The following is a 20,698-nucleotide window of genomic DNA, read 5'->3' on the forward strand; positions in this document are numbered from 1 at the left end:
ACTTATTTTTTGCCTTTCAAATTCTCTTTAAATTAGAGAAGGCACAGAAAATGCATTTTACTCTTGTCTCCCCCAGGGCTGTTTAAAACTCATGCTATATATTCTTGTCTATAAATTTCAGTATTTGTTTCCTTGTTTCTTATAGAAGCACCAATACCTTACAAACACAGGGAACTTGCTACGTCCTCTAAGGATCCCGTCAAACACCATTGAGTCCTAAGCCCTAATTCACATGCTGTATTTACACACTTAAATTAATCACATCAAACATAAATTAATGTAAGTATTTACAGCAGAATCCCAAATATTTTCAGTCAGCTTTAAAGTTTGCTCTGTAAATTGGTAAATCATTACTAAATTATCTGGCTGGCTGTTTACTATGTGACAGCCATGAACAGCTGCTGTTTGCTGCTGGCACATGAAATATTTATTTGCTTAGACACAGTAGATAGTAAATAAATAAGAACAACAAGAGCTATAAAAGAGTGGGTTGGCTTGTTAAGAGGACATGCCCCAAAGCAGGAAGAAAACTGGAGTCATTCGGTTATCTGGTGAGAGAGGAAGGGTGTGCTCAGAGGAGCTGCTCACCAGAAAACACCGAGTAGATACAAAACTTTTGTAAGAAAGAGATGATAGTATAAAATTCCTGTTGCATATATGTGTATATGACAACACAAGAGGAGTACAATGTACAGAACATCAAGTATAGAGCCCACCAGCCTCTTATTTAAATGTCTCAGTCTGGGAAAGTTAGTTCTTTGAAATGGTTTTTTTTCCTAAATTAATTTTTTAGAGACATCTAATGAATGTAGCTTTCTAATTTGTGAATTAATTTCTATTTGGCCTACCAAGATGTTACGTTGATAGTCATATTACCTGAGTAATTATTCCTAAGTTCCATAATGCTAATTCTAATCTCTTGTGCCAATGAACATTTCCTTTCCTCCTAGCAGTTTTTCAAGTGTATCTTTTGTTTCTGAAAAAAATGTTAGTACTAGTTTATTCTGAACTTTTCATTGAAACACTGAAAGTTCTTTCAAATATCCTGACAACCGCAATATGTACAAATTCTACTTTTAATTGAAACTTTAGCTTCATAAGAAAAAATTATAAAGACTGTGTTTCAGATGAAGCTGACTGAGATCAAAGCCAAAGAAAATGTAGCTGTTTTATTTCCAGTCCTCTTGGTACAGTGAAAGCATTTTATTGCCAGCCCAACAGCTTGATAGAGTCCTGAACAGCGGAGCCATGAGCCACAGATTACTGTTGCTGCTGAGTAGATCCAAAGTTGCTGCTAAAATGAAAGTCTGTTTTTCTGTGTATATATGAAGCTTTTATAGGAATTGTAAATAGTAATGTATATTGTAGAACACAATTGCTCTTTTAACAGTCACTCAGTGAGTTGGGATTCATCTCATTTACCTCGTTTATATCCTCTTGAGTGGTGCAGTGTTGGAAATACTGTGCCAGTTCTTCCTCATACCTATCAGCTCTGGAGCTCCAGTTTATGCTATCACACTCAAATCTAGCAAGTTCTTGCTTCAGATTCTTTACAGAAACATTCAAGCAATTCTAATGAGGAAAGAGACAAAGAAATTTATCAGTCTCAGGAAATGTATTGATTTAACCAATCCAAAATGAAAATCATTGAGGCAGAATGTGCACAGCCAGCCGCAACGGGCTGGAGTAAACTACTAAACCTCCACTGGAAGGAGAGCAAAAACATAGCAGTTTCAGTCACTGGTAGTCTGGGGAGTAGTTTTCGGTCAAAGTCACAACCTAAACATTGTATCTTCTCTGAGCAAAGAGGGAGTGACCCCCTCCAGTCCTTTGCCACCTGGAGAATAGCTTCTTTCTGCCATCCCTCAGTTTATGGTGTCTGAAGAGCAGACTGCCAATGTGAATGATCTAGCCAAATCATAAGGAAAGCCTTGCCTTCTTAGTAAGTGAATGAATGGCAATGAAAATTCTTCCCTGAATAAATAATTCCTTTCTAAACTTATATCCATCCTGTCATGCAAATCAGTCTTGAATACACTGATAAGGTAACGCTGTTACTACATTTTCTCTTTTGTTCTTATGTTATCCTTTCTTTATAGGACAATAAATCTGCAAAGCAACCTTTACAAAATAGCAGGATTGTAATATAGAGATTCAAGAAATTGCCATCAGAGCCTTGAACTTCACAAAACATATTGAAGTAAATTATGGCTTGTGTTTTTTGTCCAAGCAATGATATTTTAAGATTAATTTCCTTAAGGATTTCTCTGTATTTTTCTCAGAGTGGTAATACATATTTGCACATCTAAAATTCAGTGAGATAAGTCAAATAATCTTTCATATTTACCCTTGATTTCATAAAGCATTGTACTTATACTCACAGGTTGCTGCACTGCAGACAAGATATCCACTCCCTGGGTAATAAGTAGAGTATATAGCTGTCTAATATGTGCATGTTTCTCCTGAGAATTCACAAGGTAGGCTTTGGCCTGGTGCACATTTTCAGGGTCCCCATATATTTCAGGAATATCCAGTTCTCCTAATTTTGATAGACATTCCAGCTGAAATATATAAAAAACCCAAAAATCACTATCTGTTTAAAATAACGTAAATTTTTTCCTTACCCTTGAGTTTAAGAAATTAAAACTGGTTTCAGATCTGAGTTTAAACTGCATGAATTGGTTGAATTTTTAGATCCAAGGTTTTAATTCTGATCACCAGTCTGATTATTCTTATTTCTCTGGTGAAAAGGAAAGAAAAACAACAGGAACCAAAACCAAAGAGAGTTCAACTACAATGGGAAGAACGTATGTTTTAAAATTATATACTCACTTCTTTTTTAATGTGGTGGAATTTGACTGTCTTGCTGAAAATCTCATCATATTTTATCATTGCATCCTTTACTGTTTGATGGAAATGAATAAGTTCACTTATCCTCTCAGAATTCTCTTTCACAGGAAATCCTTTCTGGCTTGGTAATTCCAATAATTTTATCAGGTACTCAAGCTCAGCATTCAGTTGCTAACAAAAATCAGAGAAGTTACTCAATTTGTACAAACACTGCAATTTTTCCTTTACATTTGACAAAATAGCCACCTGACAATCATAAATTGTCTTGAGGAAAAGTCAATGCCCTGCACTTTAAAACACTACATTCTTTACTTTTTCGTAGGCACAAATCTCAGCTATCACCCAGCCTTGCATGAAAACAAGTCAAACATAATTAAAGGGCAATGGCAGAGTGAATTGCTCAAACTCGGAGACAGTATTCACAGGAGGCAGAAAGGCCACTATGATGTACCCCAGCCTCTGACCTGCTGTAAATTCAAAAGCTTGGAGCTGATGCCCTCCTCGTACTTTCACCACCCCAGTGCATCGCTTGAATACACAGCTAACACAGTACAAGACATTCTCTGGACACTGAAGGCAAAATCTCTTTGCCCCTACCTTATAGACACACACAAACACTTCCTCCTGGAAAACTGTTGTAAAAAATAAAACACTTCAACCCCAGACAGAGTGTCTGGTGTCAGTGAGGATGTGGATCTTCATGGGACCAAAATGAGATTTTGATGTACCCTTCACTCCACTAGCTTGGTTTCTCACCTCATAGTGTGGTTTCATTTGGTTCAGCTTTTTCTGTAGTTCCAAAACAATTAAAATGTCACTTCCAAGGTCAACTGGTACTGCAAGCTGGAGGGCCTCTTGAAGAATCTCTAATCCATGGGTAGTCTGAAAGAGAATCAAGAAGTTCAGCATTTCTAACTGCAATAAATTTAAAAAAAAACCAAATTTAAAGTCAAAGCTAAATTTGTAACAAAGCCTTCCTCAAACCAGGCACCCAAATGCTGTCAGTAAAGCCTTTCTGTTGCAAACCTTCTGAGTGACAAGGGTGATAAGATATCTTTAAGACAGCATGAAAAAGCGACTCAGACGCCAGGACTGCAGGACCACAGACACACAATTTCTGAGATAACAGATGTGCTGGTCTACTGCTGAGTTGCACTAGAGATACAGCAGCTACAAGCCTAGCTGGTGTTTCTGGTTCTGCTACTAGCCCAGCAAGCATTTCTTTTAAGGAACACTGCACTCTCTCCCTGTGCCAAAAAGGTTTCAATCCTCATTCTGTGTGAACCTGGTTGGACTTCAATTTAGCAGCAGTTATGACACAGTTTGGTTTAGCAGCTGTTCAGTCTCAAAAAAATGGTGCTTTTAAAAAGAATTCAAAAATCACTGCTGGTAAAGCATTGATTAAACTTCATTAAAACTTATAATTTGAAGTGGAGACTTGGACTTGTATGCATTTGAGTAAGGTAAAAAAAATCAAAATTATTTCATGGTTCTGGCTGACTGACTGACATAACAGAGAACAGATGATGAACAAGAATCATATCCTACTGATGATCACTTTTTATTAAGTAATACCTATAATAGTTGATGAGACAGCCACAGACAAGCTAATAACAATCTAGAAATGTTTGCCAGAGTTGCTATCTTCCTGGCTATTTTACTTACGATTTTTAGTTGTTCTTTAAATATCTGGTACTGTTGCTTGATGGGTTTTACTTGAGTAATTTTAAAATTCCAGATTGCCCAAAGATCAGTCAGTTCTTTCCTTTCTTTATTCAGGTTAATAATGATATCTTCTGTTACTCTTATTGATTTTTCTACTTCTAATATTAGCCTCTCATTTACCTGCCAAATAAACAGACACATTTTTTTCCACACATATTTTTATAACATACAAGTAAAACCTCATAATTTTAAACAAAGTTTAATAAAACCTCACCTATTCTAGTGTAACTTTTAAAAACAAAATATTCTTTTAAATATACTTTTCCCTTAATATTGTCTAGGAATAGGCACAGATTGACAGAATTCTTAAACTGAGAACATATACAAAGCTGGAGTTTAAAGCATAGAACAGGTCAGTAATGACTGAATTATTGCCATCTGATGTGCCACTCAGACAGAATAAAAGAATTTCTGACTAAACAGAACTACCCAAAATGACCTTTTGGAGAATAAATAGCGACTGGAAAACAAAGTAGGTGAAGGAAAGACCACCCCTTTATGTTGATAAACAAAGCAGCACTGAAGAACAGGAGGGCTAAAGTGTTCAGTATTTGTGTATTTGGTATCTTTACCTCTTTTCAGTAGAACCTCTATGAGAAATATCAGAAAACTGGGTAATGCTCTTTTCCCATTTAAGTTTTTTTTCCTAAGAGAAGCTGTTTTTGTAAATTACTAGTAATATCTTCCAGATATTTAGAAGCTACAATCTGGGAATATCATGGGAACAGAGTAGTAGAAAATATGGTGACAACACATATCCAGGTGTTTAGGGAGGTAATGTATGAAGACATGTCAAGTTATTAAGTGACTTTGCCATCACTCTGACAGTCTTACCTTTGCTCGGCAGCATCCAGCAGGGATACACCCTGGAGCCACACTAACAGCCTGAGCACCTTCCCTCCCTCAGCTGGTTTTTCCAATTCACTTTGTATCCTGCTGTATTTACCAACACCACCTCCCCCTTCCCAGCTTAATGTCTAACTGCTCCCTGGTGTGTCCTATAAAAGCAGAAACAACAGCTGGGTGTTCATGCTGACCTCATTAATTTGGATTACTTGAGGAGGTGTAGCTTAGGGAATGATTGCACAGCTCCAACGATCACCTCATGAAGTGTTGTTGGAAAATTAAACAGGGGTGCCCAGGCAGTGTAGCTGTTGGACAGAATGTAAAGACGCTGGGAAAGGTTGTCTGCAAGTAAGTAGCTCCAACATACAATTCTTTGGAAGAATCCATATACTCAGTCAGTAAAGACTCCCTGCCTCTTAGTGGAAGTAAAATAAACTTAATATTGTGCTTGAGTATATGCTGCTTTCCAACATGAAACAGATAGGAGCATGTATTACATTTTTATGCATGGACCGGGTCATTAAGGGCTCTGTCATTGCTAACCACAAAACTTTTTATTTTACCATAAGCACTCAAATACTTTCTTCTTCTGAAAGTATGTATCAGCATTAGCTCCTTTAAAACTAGGTACACAATCCATCAGGCATAGGACTAGGACTGGACCTTATCACAGGCAATATAAAATATTCAAAATGGTTTACCAGATCATACTCACCACATTTACTAAATTAAGAAAACAGCAACCCATATTTTCAGTGCAAAAAGTCTTCTTTATAGTATTTTGCCACTGAGTATTAGCTGACTCTACTGCAATTTTATTTTCAGTCTCTCTATTTGTTGGTAGGGGTTTTGAATTATAGAATTCCTTCAGATTTTTAATATCATCATTCACCTATAGAAAGACATTAAATAAATATCAAAAACAAACCAAAACTTGAGGTGTTATAATCAGAAATTAGAGAGATATAATAAATTTGAATAGCCCTCTCTGATTCTTCTCTTAATTTTAAGATCTATGAGTCCTAAAATATTTACAAACACCAAATAATAAAGTGGTTTTAAATAACTTGCCAACCAGTAGATGGCAAGCAGACAGGTGGCAGCAATTAGCTCAATTTCTGTCACATATCCTTACATGGATTTTATGTAGCAGTATATCAGTGCACTGATTTTCACTGATCTCCTTCATATGAAGTAACTGAAGTTAGGAATAATCAGAAGTAGATGTAATACAATATTTTTTGTAGTTTATCATGCAATAAATAAATCCTATGGCTAATTTTATCTGACAGGTTCTATTCCATCCTCAACTACTTTCTAAATATTAAAGAACAGCTACCATATTATAAAATCTTAAAATGGAATCCAAATCAAAATGAAAATTAACTCTCCTGGACACCATTAGCACAGATACCAAAATTATGTTGGTATTGAATTGATTATGACTTGAGCTAGAGCTGGTTTTTATTTCATTTTTAAATAAAATAATATGAATTAGCATATCAGTGCAAGTAGTGTGAGACAGCAGCAAAGATCCCTATGAACATATCATAGGATATTTTTTAAGTTATACAAAGCAAATCAGTAAATTTAATATTCAGAATACCTATATGGAAGCATTTTTATCATATATATTATGAGAGTACACATATGCAGATGAGAAAAATCTAAATCAATTACAATCCTTCCTACAATGGAAGCAAATTTTTCAGTTGTAAGATTTTTAAAGTCTATTCAGAGAATAAATAAGTAATCCATACCTCTACAGCTGACTGTAAAAAGGCCACATAAGTTTCTAGAATTTCTAGCTTTGAACTAATATTTTTTTCAATTTTTTTCAGCTCTTTATTCAGAAAGTCAGCTCTGCTAGAAAAAGCCGCCACCTGCTCAGGTTCCAACTCTTCCATATTTTTGATGATTCCCTCAGCTGCTTTCAGTTCACATGAAGTTTCCTTTGAAGGTAGAAGCATAGAAAAAAATGTATGACTGAAAAGGACTTGTATGAATATTGGTATCACGTTGTTAATTTTCATTAGGATTGCTTTTTTATGTATAATTGAATTACTTGTTTGAAGAAGAGCTCACAATGGAGACTAAATCACAAAAATATCCATTTCTTTCCTAAAAATTATAGGTGTAGTTAATGAAATAGCTATTTTGAAAGCTGGCATATTACAGTCCCCAGAAGGAATAGTTAGAAGTGGTGCAGAGTTATAAGAGTGTATTCATATATACATATATATATTCATATATATATCTGTCAGGGCAAAGTAGACACTACAGCGAACAAAAGTAACAACATGTCGTGCAAAAATTTGGCAGAAAAGACACTTAAAACTATTATAAAGTCTTGAGGAACAAAAAGATGTTCTTGTTTATCTGCTGAGGTTTCAATATTTTTACTATGTGCTCTCCAGAACTGTTTTAAAGTGAATTTTATTTCCACAGGTACTGTACAGATCCATCCCTTGGACCCCATAAGCTGTTGCCTGAAACAAAAAAAGAACTCTGCAGGGGTAATGGAATTTTAAGTACTGAAAATACATAGAATACTTCTAAAATACACACTGCTATGTTGTTCAGCTTAGGCTGAAATATGCACCTATACCAAGGCTACGGAAGGGATTCAAGTGGTTTGAACCCCCTTCCAGATACTGCAGGGCTGCTATGGGAGTGGGAAAGGCCCTGGATGTGACTTAAAAATAGCCTGATGTGTGACAGAGCTGAGTGCTGCAGGGCTCTCATCAAATGCCTGCACTCCCAACATGACCACTGGATCTCTTTACAGCCCCCTTCACAGCTTCTCTAAATAGGAACTACTTTTTTTCTTTTTTGCCAGTTCATCCCTTATATTTGGCACAATAAACCACAAGAAGTTTTCTCTCTGACTCTGGCTGTCTAGACAATTATTAAACCTGGTGCCTCATGTAGGAGTAGCAACCCACATTTGAAGAGTCTTCCTATTGAGGGCTGGTACGAGGATCCTGAGGCAGTGACAAATCACACAGTGAGACAGAGACAGTGGAGGAACCAGTGATTTAACAACTGCAATGTTATCTTTTTGTTCATTACTACAGCTTTAAAACAAACCATAGACCTATTTTCTTTATAAGAAACTCTCAGCCTCTTACCTTGTTTAGAATTACATACAGGAAGCATTTGTTTCTAAAAGCACTTAACATTATTGAAAGGTTTTTTTACCTTTGTTTGTTTAGCCAGTTCAAGGTGCTTGTTCAAAACTCTTTCTGACTCACACAAATACGAGCCAATCTCCATTCCAACTGCGAGCATCGGGGCGAGATTTTTAATTGATTGTGACACCTTTATTTGAAAGTGTTATTCACATGGTTAATTTATACAAGTAGACATCATAAACCAGAATAAAATATCACTTTTTATAAGAAAAAAATGAGGTAACACTTTTCTGTTGGTGCATCAACTATGATTCTAGTCATAACCTCATGGTTTACACCCAAATGACAACATTTGACACAGCTGCTCACAAACACTCCTCAACTCCAAATGGTGGTATGGGGAGAAGAAATGAAGAAAAGGTATAACTTGTGCTTTAATATCATATATACTCAGACAAATATGGGAATTACAATATAAAAGAAGACAACTCTACTATTTCTTCAACACGCGTGATCAAAACCTCTTCTTGTTTGCTCTCATTTTACTGACAGTGCTCTCCTTTACCCTAAATATCTGAGGCTTGTGATTTCAATATGGCACAACTGCATTATAATCTTGCTATTATAGCTCTGGCAAAAATACTTTGATTCTGTTCCAGGATTTTTTCAGAAAGTACATTTAAAGCTTCTCTGACAGGGCAAGAGACCTATTTTTGTGCAGATACGTGTGCAGAATTCCCTTCCACTGTCACTAAGATATTTTGTATGCACTATAATAACAAAACAGATTATGAAGAGCACAGGCAGAGGATGCCAGACACAACACACACGGTTATTATTAGACACGTGAATTTACAGTTAACAATGTTCTTAAGAACTGGCTGCTAATTGAGGTTCCAACTTTATTACATGAGGCTGAGGGGCAATTCAGTTTGGCACAAGACTCCTTGGGATACTCTGCTTTAGAGTGTGGGGATTAAAAGTATATTCCTTGGTAGCAAGACAGCAATAAGCACTCTTCACTGCAATGACACAGTATTCTCTAATGCAAGGCTGGGAACAAAGTGATTAGAACAAACAGCACATTGAAACCTTATGTTCAAATTAAGGTTTATATTTTAAGTAAAAGTTGCCTTCATAATTTAACTTTTAGGTTCAGAGTCACAATATGCTAGTGACATCATTTTTATATGCATAAATGGTCTGGAAAAGGGCCAATTTGTGGCAAATTAAATTCACATTTGATTGATAATGGTTCATTATAAACATGCAAATCCAAAATATCAGATTGCAGAGTTAATTATTCAGTCATTAAATTTGATTTACTTTTCTCATCTACACTCTTGGTTTCCTTCATATGAACATTGCTAAAAGACTATACTTTTTGAATTTGAATTTACATGTGGAAACTTATTTAGGAGCTATTTGTCTATTCCATCTCTGACAAGTCATTTAAAAGGTCTGTAGTACTACATGACATTCAACCATTTAAAGAAGCCTGTCAAGTCCTTGATGCATCAATACCTTAATTAACAAAAGAAATTTTTATAGTGAATAGAATCTAGCCTCCTTCAGATTTACTGAAAATTTGCTGTGGTTCAGTCACAGCACTTATTAAACCTCAATTTTTGCCACACTTTTATTTTTGTCTTCAGTCAAATAAAATAGAAGAGAGAAGCAGTATAAAAAACCTGCTTACAGGTCACAGGACTGATTGCTCACTTCTATTCCAAAAGAACAAATTATGATAATTCATTATCCAAGCAAATCCATGCTTAATTGAACATCACTGGTAAAATGTTCTTGTGGAAACGGCTCATTTTTTCAGAACAGCTTTTGGTTCCTTTGTGTTGATAAGAGCATTCAGCATTTTAACTACAACTGTGCTCTCTCTAAAAAACTTATTCTTTGATTCAACTTCAATATTCACTATAGCTAAATTATGGAAATACAACGCACTATTCATGAATGCACTAAGGAGACGTGCTACAATGATGATAATAACCATCACAAAGATGATCAGAATGCTGAACCACCTCTCCTGTGGTGGCAGGCTGAAAGAGCTGCTGTTGCTCAGCCTGGAGAGCAGGAGACTTTTGGAAGACTTTATAGGAGACCCTTGCAGTACCTGAAGGGGCCTATCAGAAAGCTCGAGAGTGAATTGGAGTGACAGAACAAGGGATAATGGCTTCAAACTGAAACAAGGTAGGTCTAGATTAGATACATGGAAGAAATTCACTATGAGGGGGGTAAGACATTGGCACAGGTTGCCCAGGCAAGCTGTGGCTGTCCTGTCCCTAGAAGCATCCAAGGCCAGGATGGATGGGGCTTTGAGCTACATGGTCTAGAGGAAGATGTCCTTACCCATGGCAGAGGGATTGGAATGACACTTTCTTTAAGGTCCCTTTCAACCCAAACCATTCTATGAATCTAGTATGTACCTTACTCAGATGATCTTCAAGTGAAGCAATCCATAGTTGTTTCTTCCAAGTAAATTCTTCATAATCTGGACACTGGCTGTTTAATTGATCTACTTTTTTTTGAACATATTCCATCATTTTCTGAATTCCTGCCACCCAAGAGCTAAAATAGAAAAGTAGAACTGTCATTTATTTCTTTTTTTGCTCAACATAGAGAATTATTATGATTTTAAAAAAACCCCAACACTCATTCTGTTGATTTGTATGATGAGTAACTTATGAATTTTAAATTGTTACCCTTAAAAGAAAAATAACCAAGAAAAATATTAAAATTAATCCAAATAAAATTGATAATTAGTAAAACACAGAAATGAAATTTCCAAGCAAATAATTTGTCACCAGTGCCTAAGGTAGATTCACAAGAGAGATACATTAATTCTCACAAGACACATAGTCTGATTAACTGAGAAATAGCTCATTTCCCTTTTCACTCTAGCTATACTATCTAAAAACTAAAATGATAAATGGAAGAGCTTAAAAGAGAAAATATATGGCATGCCAGTTCTACTCTAAAAAGAATGTTTTCTTTGGACTCTAAAATATTTCAGTGTTTTTATAGTAGCTGAAAAAAGAATGTCATATGCATTCTAAGTCAACCTCTCCTTAACGGTGTTGTTTTAATGGGAGAAAACCCCCCCCACCAATTTACAAAACAGCGGCTTACATTATAACTTAAACCATAACATCAGGGAAGCAATTCAGAACCTGAATACTTAAGGCATTCCTCTTTAGATTGCAAAAAAGTTACCTCATACAATTAAGAACTGAAGTTTGGACATCGACCCCCTCTTCCTACCCATCGAGTTATTTCTTACTTAAATTTAAATCCATCATAAGAAATTTTGTAAAACTGACGTGTTCAAAATAAGTTTTTTCATTACTTTAGTTTCATCAGAAACTTATGTTAATACCTGTGAGAATCTGCTTTATCAACTAAAGTTCGTCCCTTCTGCATGGTAGTTGCTGCACAACCTTTAATTGCTTCCTGCAATTCCTTGTACTTCAGAGTCAATGTAGGTAAATCCAAGCCTTCTGAAATTGAGATTTTATGGTAATTCTCAATACTTTCAAGACCATCAAGTACCTGAAGAGAAAAAGAAAAGCATATGTTATCAATATTTCTATTGTTGGAACTATCCTTGGAAATTATCTGTTTTTAATAATTCTATAAATGATCTCAAAAAATATACCTGAAAAAATACAAGAGCATTTGGTCTTTGGACGCCCTAAAATGTAAACTTTTCTGAATATTCTTCTAACTGAAAGATTTTTGGGAAAAAGGTTGGATTGTTTATAATATTGACTATGATTAGATCTTGTGGAGACCACTGCAAGAATAGGAACTGTTTCTGGTGTCCCTATAAAACAATCTTAAAGCCCAATTCTTGGCAAAAAATATTTCCCAAATATCTTATTTTGAAACCAAGCAATGAATATACTTAAAGAAAATAAAAAAGAGAATACATTTTTGAATGGATTTTCCATTTTGGATAGAAGTTGGAGGCAAAAATTCATATAAAAAGGGAAATTGGATTGGTAATTTTCCTCTTCTAATTGCTTAGCCTACTGTTTGCATAATCCCAGATCCACCAGCCTTCAAAAGCACACTAATAGCTTCATTGCCAGGTTATTATTACACTCTTGGCTTCTTACCTACCTTGCCAGCAGCATGAAAAAAGTCATTGGCCTCTTGCAAAAGGGCTTTCCTTTCTTCCATATGGAAGCACACTTCTTCTTGCAACAGACAGATTTTCTGATTTGAAAGTTTTAGATGCTCTTTTTCTGTATAGTCCTCTGAAAGCAAGATCCTAAATGCTTCACCTTCCAATTGCTCCACAGTATAATTCCATTCCTAGTGGGAAAAATTCCACTTCAGTCATTTACACATAGAAAAATAATATACCGAGTGGTAATAATATAAGCATTGGAAAATGGGTATTGTTATAGGCATGAAAGCTATCATTATATATTGCAGTATTTCTAGTAGGAGGGGCTTCCCAGCAAATCATGGTTTTAGTGGTAAGAGCTTCCAGCAGTGGTATTCTACGTTCTTTGACACAATTTCACAGGCAGGAGCAGCAGTTACTAAGGTGTCTGCTGGGAAAAATGGTCAGGATAACAAAGACAAGAAACCTCCTGGTAAAACCACACTCTCATGGCAAACAGCCCTTCAGCCCACCTATTTAATCAAGAAGAAATCAAAATAATGCCTAGATAATAGCAGCTTGCAGTGAGAGAGTTTCTGGTAAGAGATGTCTGGTAAACACTTCAATCAAATTACTGTCCCTTACAGCAGGTTGTGCCATCATCCTTGGCCTTCTCCATTGTACAGTTTCCCTGATTTCCTACATAAAATCTGAAGCCCACTCAAAAAAAAAAAATCTCTGTCTTATCTGATCATGAACCATTCTAGTAGCAGTGAGAATTATAATTATAATAAAATGAATCAACTTACAGTCAAATTATTCCATGTAAGAGTATTTCATTGTAACAAAATACACAAATTTGTTTGGTACAAGATGCCCAACAGCAGCTTTTAGGTGATCTAAAAGCAGATATTAAACTCTGCCTTGTTTATATTGAGGCAAGGCTCTTCTCTAAGTTTTCACACGAGCTCAACATCCCAATTTATTATAGTAATTTATATTTTAAAACATTCCACAAATATTACAACCTTGCACATTCTCTGAGGGTATTAAATTTGGTTAGACTCATTTGCTATCCTGTTTAAACATTCCTCGAAGTTGGGTAAATTTTCCATAAAACAGCTAGCGACAACTTCATTTTCAGCTTTCTATTTATAAGGAAATGTTTCTACACATAAAAAAGCCTAGGCTTTCCATCAACAGGACATAAAAAAATCAGTGGAAAAATCTTAGTTAGCTTCTTCTGTTCTTCAGACCTTAACACACTAAATTCATAACAATCTGCCAGTCAGCACTAACATATTTCTTTCTCATTTTCCTTGAAAGGAGCACAGAGCCTACTCTTACACTGACTTTTCAATTTACCAGGAGATGCTTGTGAATTGCTCTGACACATTAAACACATGTTGAATGTGCCTCCTTAGCTCTTACCACTATTCTTTTCCTCACACCAGTAAGTCTTAGAAACTTGCTTTCACTATTCCATTTGGCAAGGAAAATTAGTCCTTTCTAGGTTCTTTGATTCAACAGGTATTTTTAAAGAGTGTTAAAACCGATGAATTAAAAATATTGTAGCTTTAATTAAAAGTCTTGAAGATTTTCTGCCTTCTAAAATATTCAGCACAAGTCTGGGGGGAAAAATGCAGAAATATCAAAAAATTTATCTTGTCATTAAACAATTATTTTGTGATAAATTGACTTTTCTTGTCCATACAATAAAACTTCTGGACTTTGACTCAAAACCTGAGAAATTATATAAAAGTTTTTTCACGGTAATGTTCTAGGCTTAAGCTTAGAAAACTTTGAAGCACATTTATTTGACTTCAGATCATGATCTATATATTAGATAAAGCAGCAATTAAAACATAAGCCAATTAAACATAAAAGCATGCATTTTTTTCAGAATGTGTGATAAATTTGCTTAGTCTCTCATATGCAAAAATGTCCACAACTGAACTTTTTCTGAGCCCTGAATCTGTCATCGGTTCCTTGCGTACATCAGCACATTGATAATTTATTCTTCGTGAATATTCAAAAGGCCTTCCCCTTCAGGAACTACATTGCAGTATAACTACCAATGTAATCATATTATATTATTATAGTCAAATTACGAAAGAAGTAGTGGGCACTAATAAAACCACAAGAGGTTGTGAGCTGCTATGACCATTACCAAATGATTTCTCTTTTGGGAAGTTCAGAGAATGGCTGTAGCAGCATATTTAACAGTGACCTGATAAAATCAACAAGCAGAAAGTGCAAAAATAATTCAAAGTCTGTCACCCCCCAGAAAATTGCTGAGATATGTTAAAAATTATTTGGCCACAAAGTGGTGCTAGCAGTTCTTCTTTACCATGTCAAGCACCTCCAGGGTGCATAGGACTGTAACAGCAAGGAGATAACCAGTGCCAGCACAACCTTATTGAAACATGAGCTCCTGAGTGTGCCTCTTCGCTCAAATCTTGGTGGCAATGGGTGAGGGGAGCTGGGAAAGTCCCTGCAGGAATGGGGGGCAGGAGGATTCTTTTAAAGTCTGTGAGGGTTGAGGGCTTTTTTCCCCAGTTATGATTTCTTGGGTCTGTTTTTCATCTTGATAATTTTATGAGCTAGTGATAATGTTTTTATGGGTTTTGCCTCTTATCAAGGTGAAATTGAATAAGACACCAGCTTGAGAAAATAATAATAATATTGAATCATTCTCCTTTCTCCTCTCAGCCCAGTCCCATAAATTAGATGCTAGGCCTGTAAATCCCTCTTAGGCTGGCCACTGAACAATTTAAGAAACCATTTCTCCTGTTCAACTTAATGCAACAATACATGTAAGTAAACACATTGTGTGAAACAGTTCAGACATTGGAAATTTCCACTTAAAAAAAATTTCTGCTTTTTCAACATCAAACTTGCTCTGCATATCTACTACACAAAACTCTGAGCTACAGCACACATATGAAATGTTACTTGAAAAGATTTATTTATGCTACTTTGGAACAGGTACCTCCTTTATTCTGTTTTCAACATCTGCAGTTCAGTGCTGCACAAACCAATGCCTATAACTCACAGCTTTCTCAATTATAATTTCAGCATGCAGTTTCAAGCTGGCCACTCTTCTGCACATCATAAGCAAAACCAACATGCTCAGTAATATTGCCTTCAAGAATTTAATTTCCCTCCGCTAGAACATGCTGGTAGTAAGAAATGCAGAAGGCTTAAAGATAAGATGCTCAAAATCATAATTCACACGGATGCGTAACAAAAATGTTTAATGCTAAACATTTTTAAATTACCTCATTAAAAAAGGCAATTAATAAAAAATTATATTAATAATCTATTACATAATGTACGGGAGAAGAATTTTTAGGCGAAATTGTAATAAGTGTTATTATTAAAAGTTATTTCCTAGATATTCAACCATGAAAAATATTATTATACAAAATGGAAATGCATATTGTTTTCCTTTCTGCACTTGCACCCTAATTTCTAATTCAGACAGCAAATTACAAGAATAGCCTGTGAAAATGAAATGTGGGAAAGATTAATGATTGTTTGGTTAAAATTCAGCAATGCTTTAGAACACCGATTGTTGTGTCACTCTCTGAAAACACTCCACAGTGTACTCATTTACTGGTTAATCTGTTTTTCTTGTGTCAAAGGTCTGTTCGGAAGAATTTATCTTTACATGCGCATCTTCTCTTAAAAAAAAAAAGTATTTTTTGACATGCTGCTGGGAGAAGCATTAGAAATATTATTGTATTGTGTTTATTGACAGCCTTGAAGCAGTTACCTTTTAATTATGCAAACAGGCAAACATGGGGCATTTAACTACAAAACTTACTAGGAAACAGATCTGTGAACAATCAGGAGCCTCTTACTATCAATACAATAACCTTTTAAAAGCCATTTAGTTCTATTGGAACAGTTTCTGGATGAAAAAGGCCTCCTTGGTCATCTGGGTTATATGAATTCAATTGCATGAAAATGTTATCTTGAGGAATGGTCCTGACCCAGCAACAGCACTTACCTGATTATGGCACCATTCAGTTACCTAAAAAAGGTATAAGCAATTTAAATTGCCTCAATACAGGCAATTTATTTCATACTAAGATTCTTTCTTCTTACAGCAACATTTTCTTTAATCTCATCTTGCTTTTATGAGTGGCGGTAACAGATTCATTTTTTGGAAAACTGATATTACTATGAAAGTAGCACTTTCAATTACTATTAATCACAAAAAATAAATGGACAAATACCTCTTCCAATAATGTGCTCAGTTCACTGACAATTAATTATGGTAGAAACGGCTGGGGTTTTGTCCTTCATAAACATTAAAATTTGTTAAAATTCTAATAAAATTTGTTTTCTTTATTTTTCACCACAGGATTTTACATGTAAATTACCAGTGTGGAACTTGATCACTAAATTGAAAAACCAATTAAACAACATCAAGCGCTATTCTTCTTTTAACTTTTGGATAGCTTTTAAAATTTTTAATAAAAAATAGAATCTGAGAAATAAGGAGGTCTTGCATTAAAAGAAGTAAAATTACTAAAATAATTTATGCACATAGAGATCTCATGTACATATGGAAACGTGTACTTCTATTTGGGCTTGGTCAATGCCCTAGTTCATGTTTTGCTACTCGTTTTTAAAGTTGCTTCACCAACCAATTATGGTATTTCTTACTTTCACTTTGACTTCCATTTCTTCAAGTTCCTGAAGTAACTCTTCATTTTCCAGTAGTGATGATCCTAAGTTTTTCTTCTGAAAGTAGTCTCTGATGTTTTTCTTATACCAAGATGTTACCTAATTAAATAATAAAAAGAACTCAGTGAGAAGCTTGAGAAGTTACTGTCCATTTAAAAAAATATGTATAAGGCACTTTAATTTTTAAAAAAAGCATCACATTTTCATTCCTTTCATTTTTCATTCCTAATGATCATGCTTCTATTTAATCTCTTACATTTGTGTCATAACAAATGCAGAGAGGATTAATACCAAAGCAAGCATATTGTGGATATATGTGACAAAACAGACAAAAGTGTATTCATCAAGTATGACCAGATTGTAAATTAACACAGTAAAAGAAGAATCAGATTATAGCCATTAATAGAATAAATGCATGGGTTTTGATACCATAAAGATGTTGCACATTATCCCTTTGACATACAATAACTTAAATACTAGCATACAGTAAAATACTACAAATCTGAGTACTTCTGACCTAACAGAACCTCTCCATCCCTGGCTTGAAAAACCCAGTAAAGATAATAGAATAGCATTGCGTAGAATAATCGTATGTACATTTACAAATTTATTGCATCTTACAACCTCTTCAGCAAGTGCAGCAAACATATGCAGTATACAATTAAATCTTCTAAATTCCACAGAATTACTTGCACTTATATCTGCTTGATTCATAGTAGGTACCTCTCACTTTCTTTGTAAACAACACATGGCAAGAATTCCTGAGTGAAGCTCCACATTTCAAAATAGTATCCGGAATTAGTTATTGGTATCAGGAAGACTTCCTCCAATATTTCCAGTCTGGAAAATCACCCCTATACTTAGATCATAGTCAGCATACCAAGAATTTCTGTACTCTAGGTACTACAGATTTTAATGCCCCACTAAAAAATTTGTTGTTGCTGTTGTTTTATCTGCTTATGTAGAAGCATGCTATTTTTAATAAATTTAAGCAATTATAAAAAATAAAAAAATCTTTAAAATAAGTTGGAAGTGTTTTCAGTTACACATAAAAAGTGTTCACATTATGAGTCCAAGAGACCGAGGAAACTAAGGGAATTATTTTAATACTAAGCCTTCATTTCTTGAGTATATCCTCCAGATGTGTACTTACTGACTGAAACATTTTTTCTGGAAGCACATTTTCACAGAATATTTGCTATGGGTTCATCAAAAAATAAATAAATGGAGTGGACAATAAAAACTCTGCTAAAAGGGAAATAGAAATTTATTTGCAAATTAGGGCTGGAGGGTTTTTATCATGTATCTGTTTAGCAAAACAAACCAGTATTTCTGTATTGTTAGGCAGAGGAATAAGTAATTTTTTAACCGTGTTATAGCAAAGTGCTCACCCCTTTACCACTTGGCAATATTCCTTTCCATTACAGTGAGTTTAATCAGTTGGCTTCCACTACAGCTAATACCTCTGAGTGATTTCATTGTGCTACTCTAGTTCTGAAGGGATGACTGAGAATTCTTAACTTGTTTTATAGGCAAGAAACCCACAAAATTTCACTTTCAGTGATTTTGTTGAAGGTATGGGAAAGGAGACAAGGTGAACACAGCTGTTTGCAAAAGACAGTGGTTTTCCTTGTTTGGTTGAAATCTAAAATCACTCCTGTTTTTCAAGAATCAGATTTTATCTTTCATTTACAATAATTATTGACTAGATTAATTACTTTCTTCTTCTACAGATAACTAATTATGAAAAAATAGGCCAATCTGCCTTTGATTTTCATTAATGAAAGAGATATCAGAAAATATGATGCTGACACTTCCATAAAGGAAGCTATGTAAAATAAATTTGCTTTCACACACTGGAAATTCTGAAAAAGAAATATTTTACAATCATACCATCAGATCATCACATTCCAGTTAGAGTTCAAAGGGAGATGTTGCATTTTCAGAGTTTCATAACCGGGTAGTAAGGGATAAACAACACACAGATTGTGCATCCTTCTAGACTACACAGTTGTGCCTAGCAAAACAGAAGCAACACAAAGAGCAAAAAGCTCCTCTTGGATTCAATGCAGCAGAGCATGTCTCCGGTACTCTGCTTTCACTGTATCCCCCTAACTCCACTGACATCAGTCGTTCAAAAATTAGGATTTCCTCAAACAGAAGTAGCCCAGAAATATAGGCCTAATAAATATATTTATTTATATATATTTTTTTCTGTTTGTACTGTAAAACAGCTGCTAGGTTGTTTTCTATACTGTGATTTCCCTTGATATTGTATGTGTTACCTGGGTCTCCTGTTGGTGCCACAAACAAATCTGCAGAACCTGCTCCAGCCCTTGGCGCTGATGTCTGAGGAATTTGTCCAGCTGCCGCCTCCTGTCCTGCAGCATCTCAAGGAGATTGTCAATCTTCAAGCAGCTGCTGTGGGCTCCTTGAATCAGCTCCGGATTTGCATTTGGCCCCTCACATTTGAATTCTTCTATGAATTGAGTTAGGTCATGGCTTTTGTTTAAAAGAGCAAATGACTTCTCCAGAAGTTCTGCAATGAACAGAATTCCATCAGGAGAAAACCCAGAGTGCTTTGTAATTCTAGCACCATATTTCAAATATCACGCAGTATCTTTCAAACTATCTATTTGCATACATGAGCACAAAGTATTTTCATGCATTGCATGAACATGAATGCTTACTTTAGAAGACATATATATGCTAAGATATTTCAATTTGGACAGCTCTTCTGTAAACCTACAAAGGTACAATGGTGTATACACAAACATATATACACACATGCATATGATGGTGTACTGAGGTATGTTTGTGTATACAAACTCAGAAGTGTCATTGTTTTCTCAAAACTGAGTTCTCTTTGATGGTTTCCCAACTTGTGGGTAAGCTGAAGTAGAATTTTCTACCCTGCTTCCCAAGTGGTCAGTACTCTCTGCAGTTTTTCACTAGTGATGCAACTAGTGAGGCAAAGCACCCTACATCCTCTCTTTTCACAAAAAGCACCCAGGGAAGAAGCAGAGTGGGAGGCTTCTAGTTCTTCGTTCCCTGAGGGCTAACACTAGAGATTAGTTTCCATTAGGTCACTGCAACAAGCTTGTCCATTTTACTTCTTGCCTTCCAGAAAAGTGGTATTAACCAGAAATGTTTAATTTTGGTCCATCCAAAATTGAACATACATAGAAATGGTAAACAAATATACTTCATAAGTTTTCACTTTTTTCATTCCATTTTGGAGACCATTTGTGTTAGAATATTTTTTTTTAATTCTAGAGTGATAAGCATTTGTGATAAACTGCTTATCAGGTACTGGTAC

The 20,698-nt window shown here is 35.2% G+C and overlaps 1 protein-coding gene across 3 annotated transcripts in view; it reads right to left on the minus strand.

The window, feature by feature from the left end:
* CCDC141 (coiled-coil domain containing 141) overlaps positions 1-20,698 on the minus strand; it is a 64,594-nt gene that overhangs the window by 26,945 nt on the left and 16,951 nt on the right. For all 3 annotated transcript variants that reach the window (XM_038142934.1, XM_038142937.1, XM_038142936.1), the window contains exons 6-18: positions 19,665-19,918; positions 17,359-17,478; positions 12,693-12,887; positions 11,947-12,119; positions 10,997-11,138; positions 8,623-8,742; positions 7,182-7,373; positions 6,137-6,313; positions 4,516-4,695; positions 3,607-3,732; positions 2,833-3,021; positions 2,382-2,561; positions 1,423-1,572 (exon numbers count right to left, since the gene is read on the minus strand). In XM_038142934.1, coding sequence (XP_037998862.1) covers positions 1,423-1,572; positions 2,382-2,561; positions 2,833-3,021; positions 3,607-3,732; positions 4,516-4,695; positions 6,137-6,313; positions 7,182-7,373; positions 8,623-8,742; positions 10,997-11,138; positions 11,947-12,119; positions 12,693-12,887; positions 17,359-17,478; positions 19,665-19,918 — 2,198 coding nt within the window. The remainder of the gene's footprint in view (positions 1-1,422; positions 1,573-2,381; positions 2,562-2,832; positions 3,022-3,606; positions 3,733-4,515; positions 4,696-6,136; positions 6,314-7,181; positions 7,374-8,622; positions 8,743-10,996; positions 11,139-11,946; positions 12,120-12,692; positions 12,888-17,358; positions 17,479-19,664; positions 19,919-20,698) is intronic.

This window comes from Motacilla alba, chromosome 7 (assembly GCF_015832195.1).
Source record: "Motacilla alba alba isolate MOTALB_02 chromosome 7, Motacilla_alba_V1.0_pri, whole genome shotgun sequence".
Classification (NCBI taxonomy): Eukaryota; Metazoa; Chordata; class Aves; order Passeriformes; family Motacillidae; genus Motacilla; species Motacilla alba.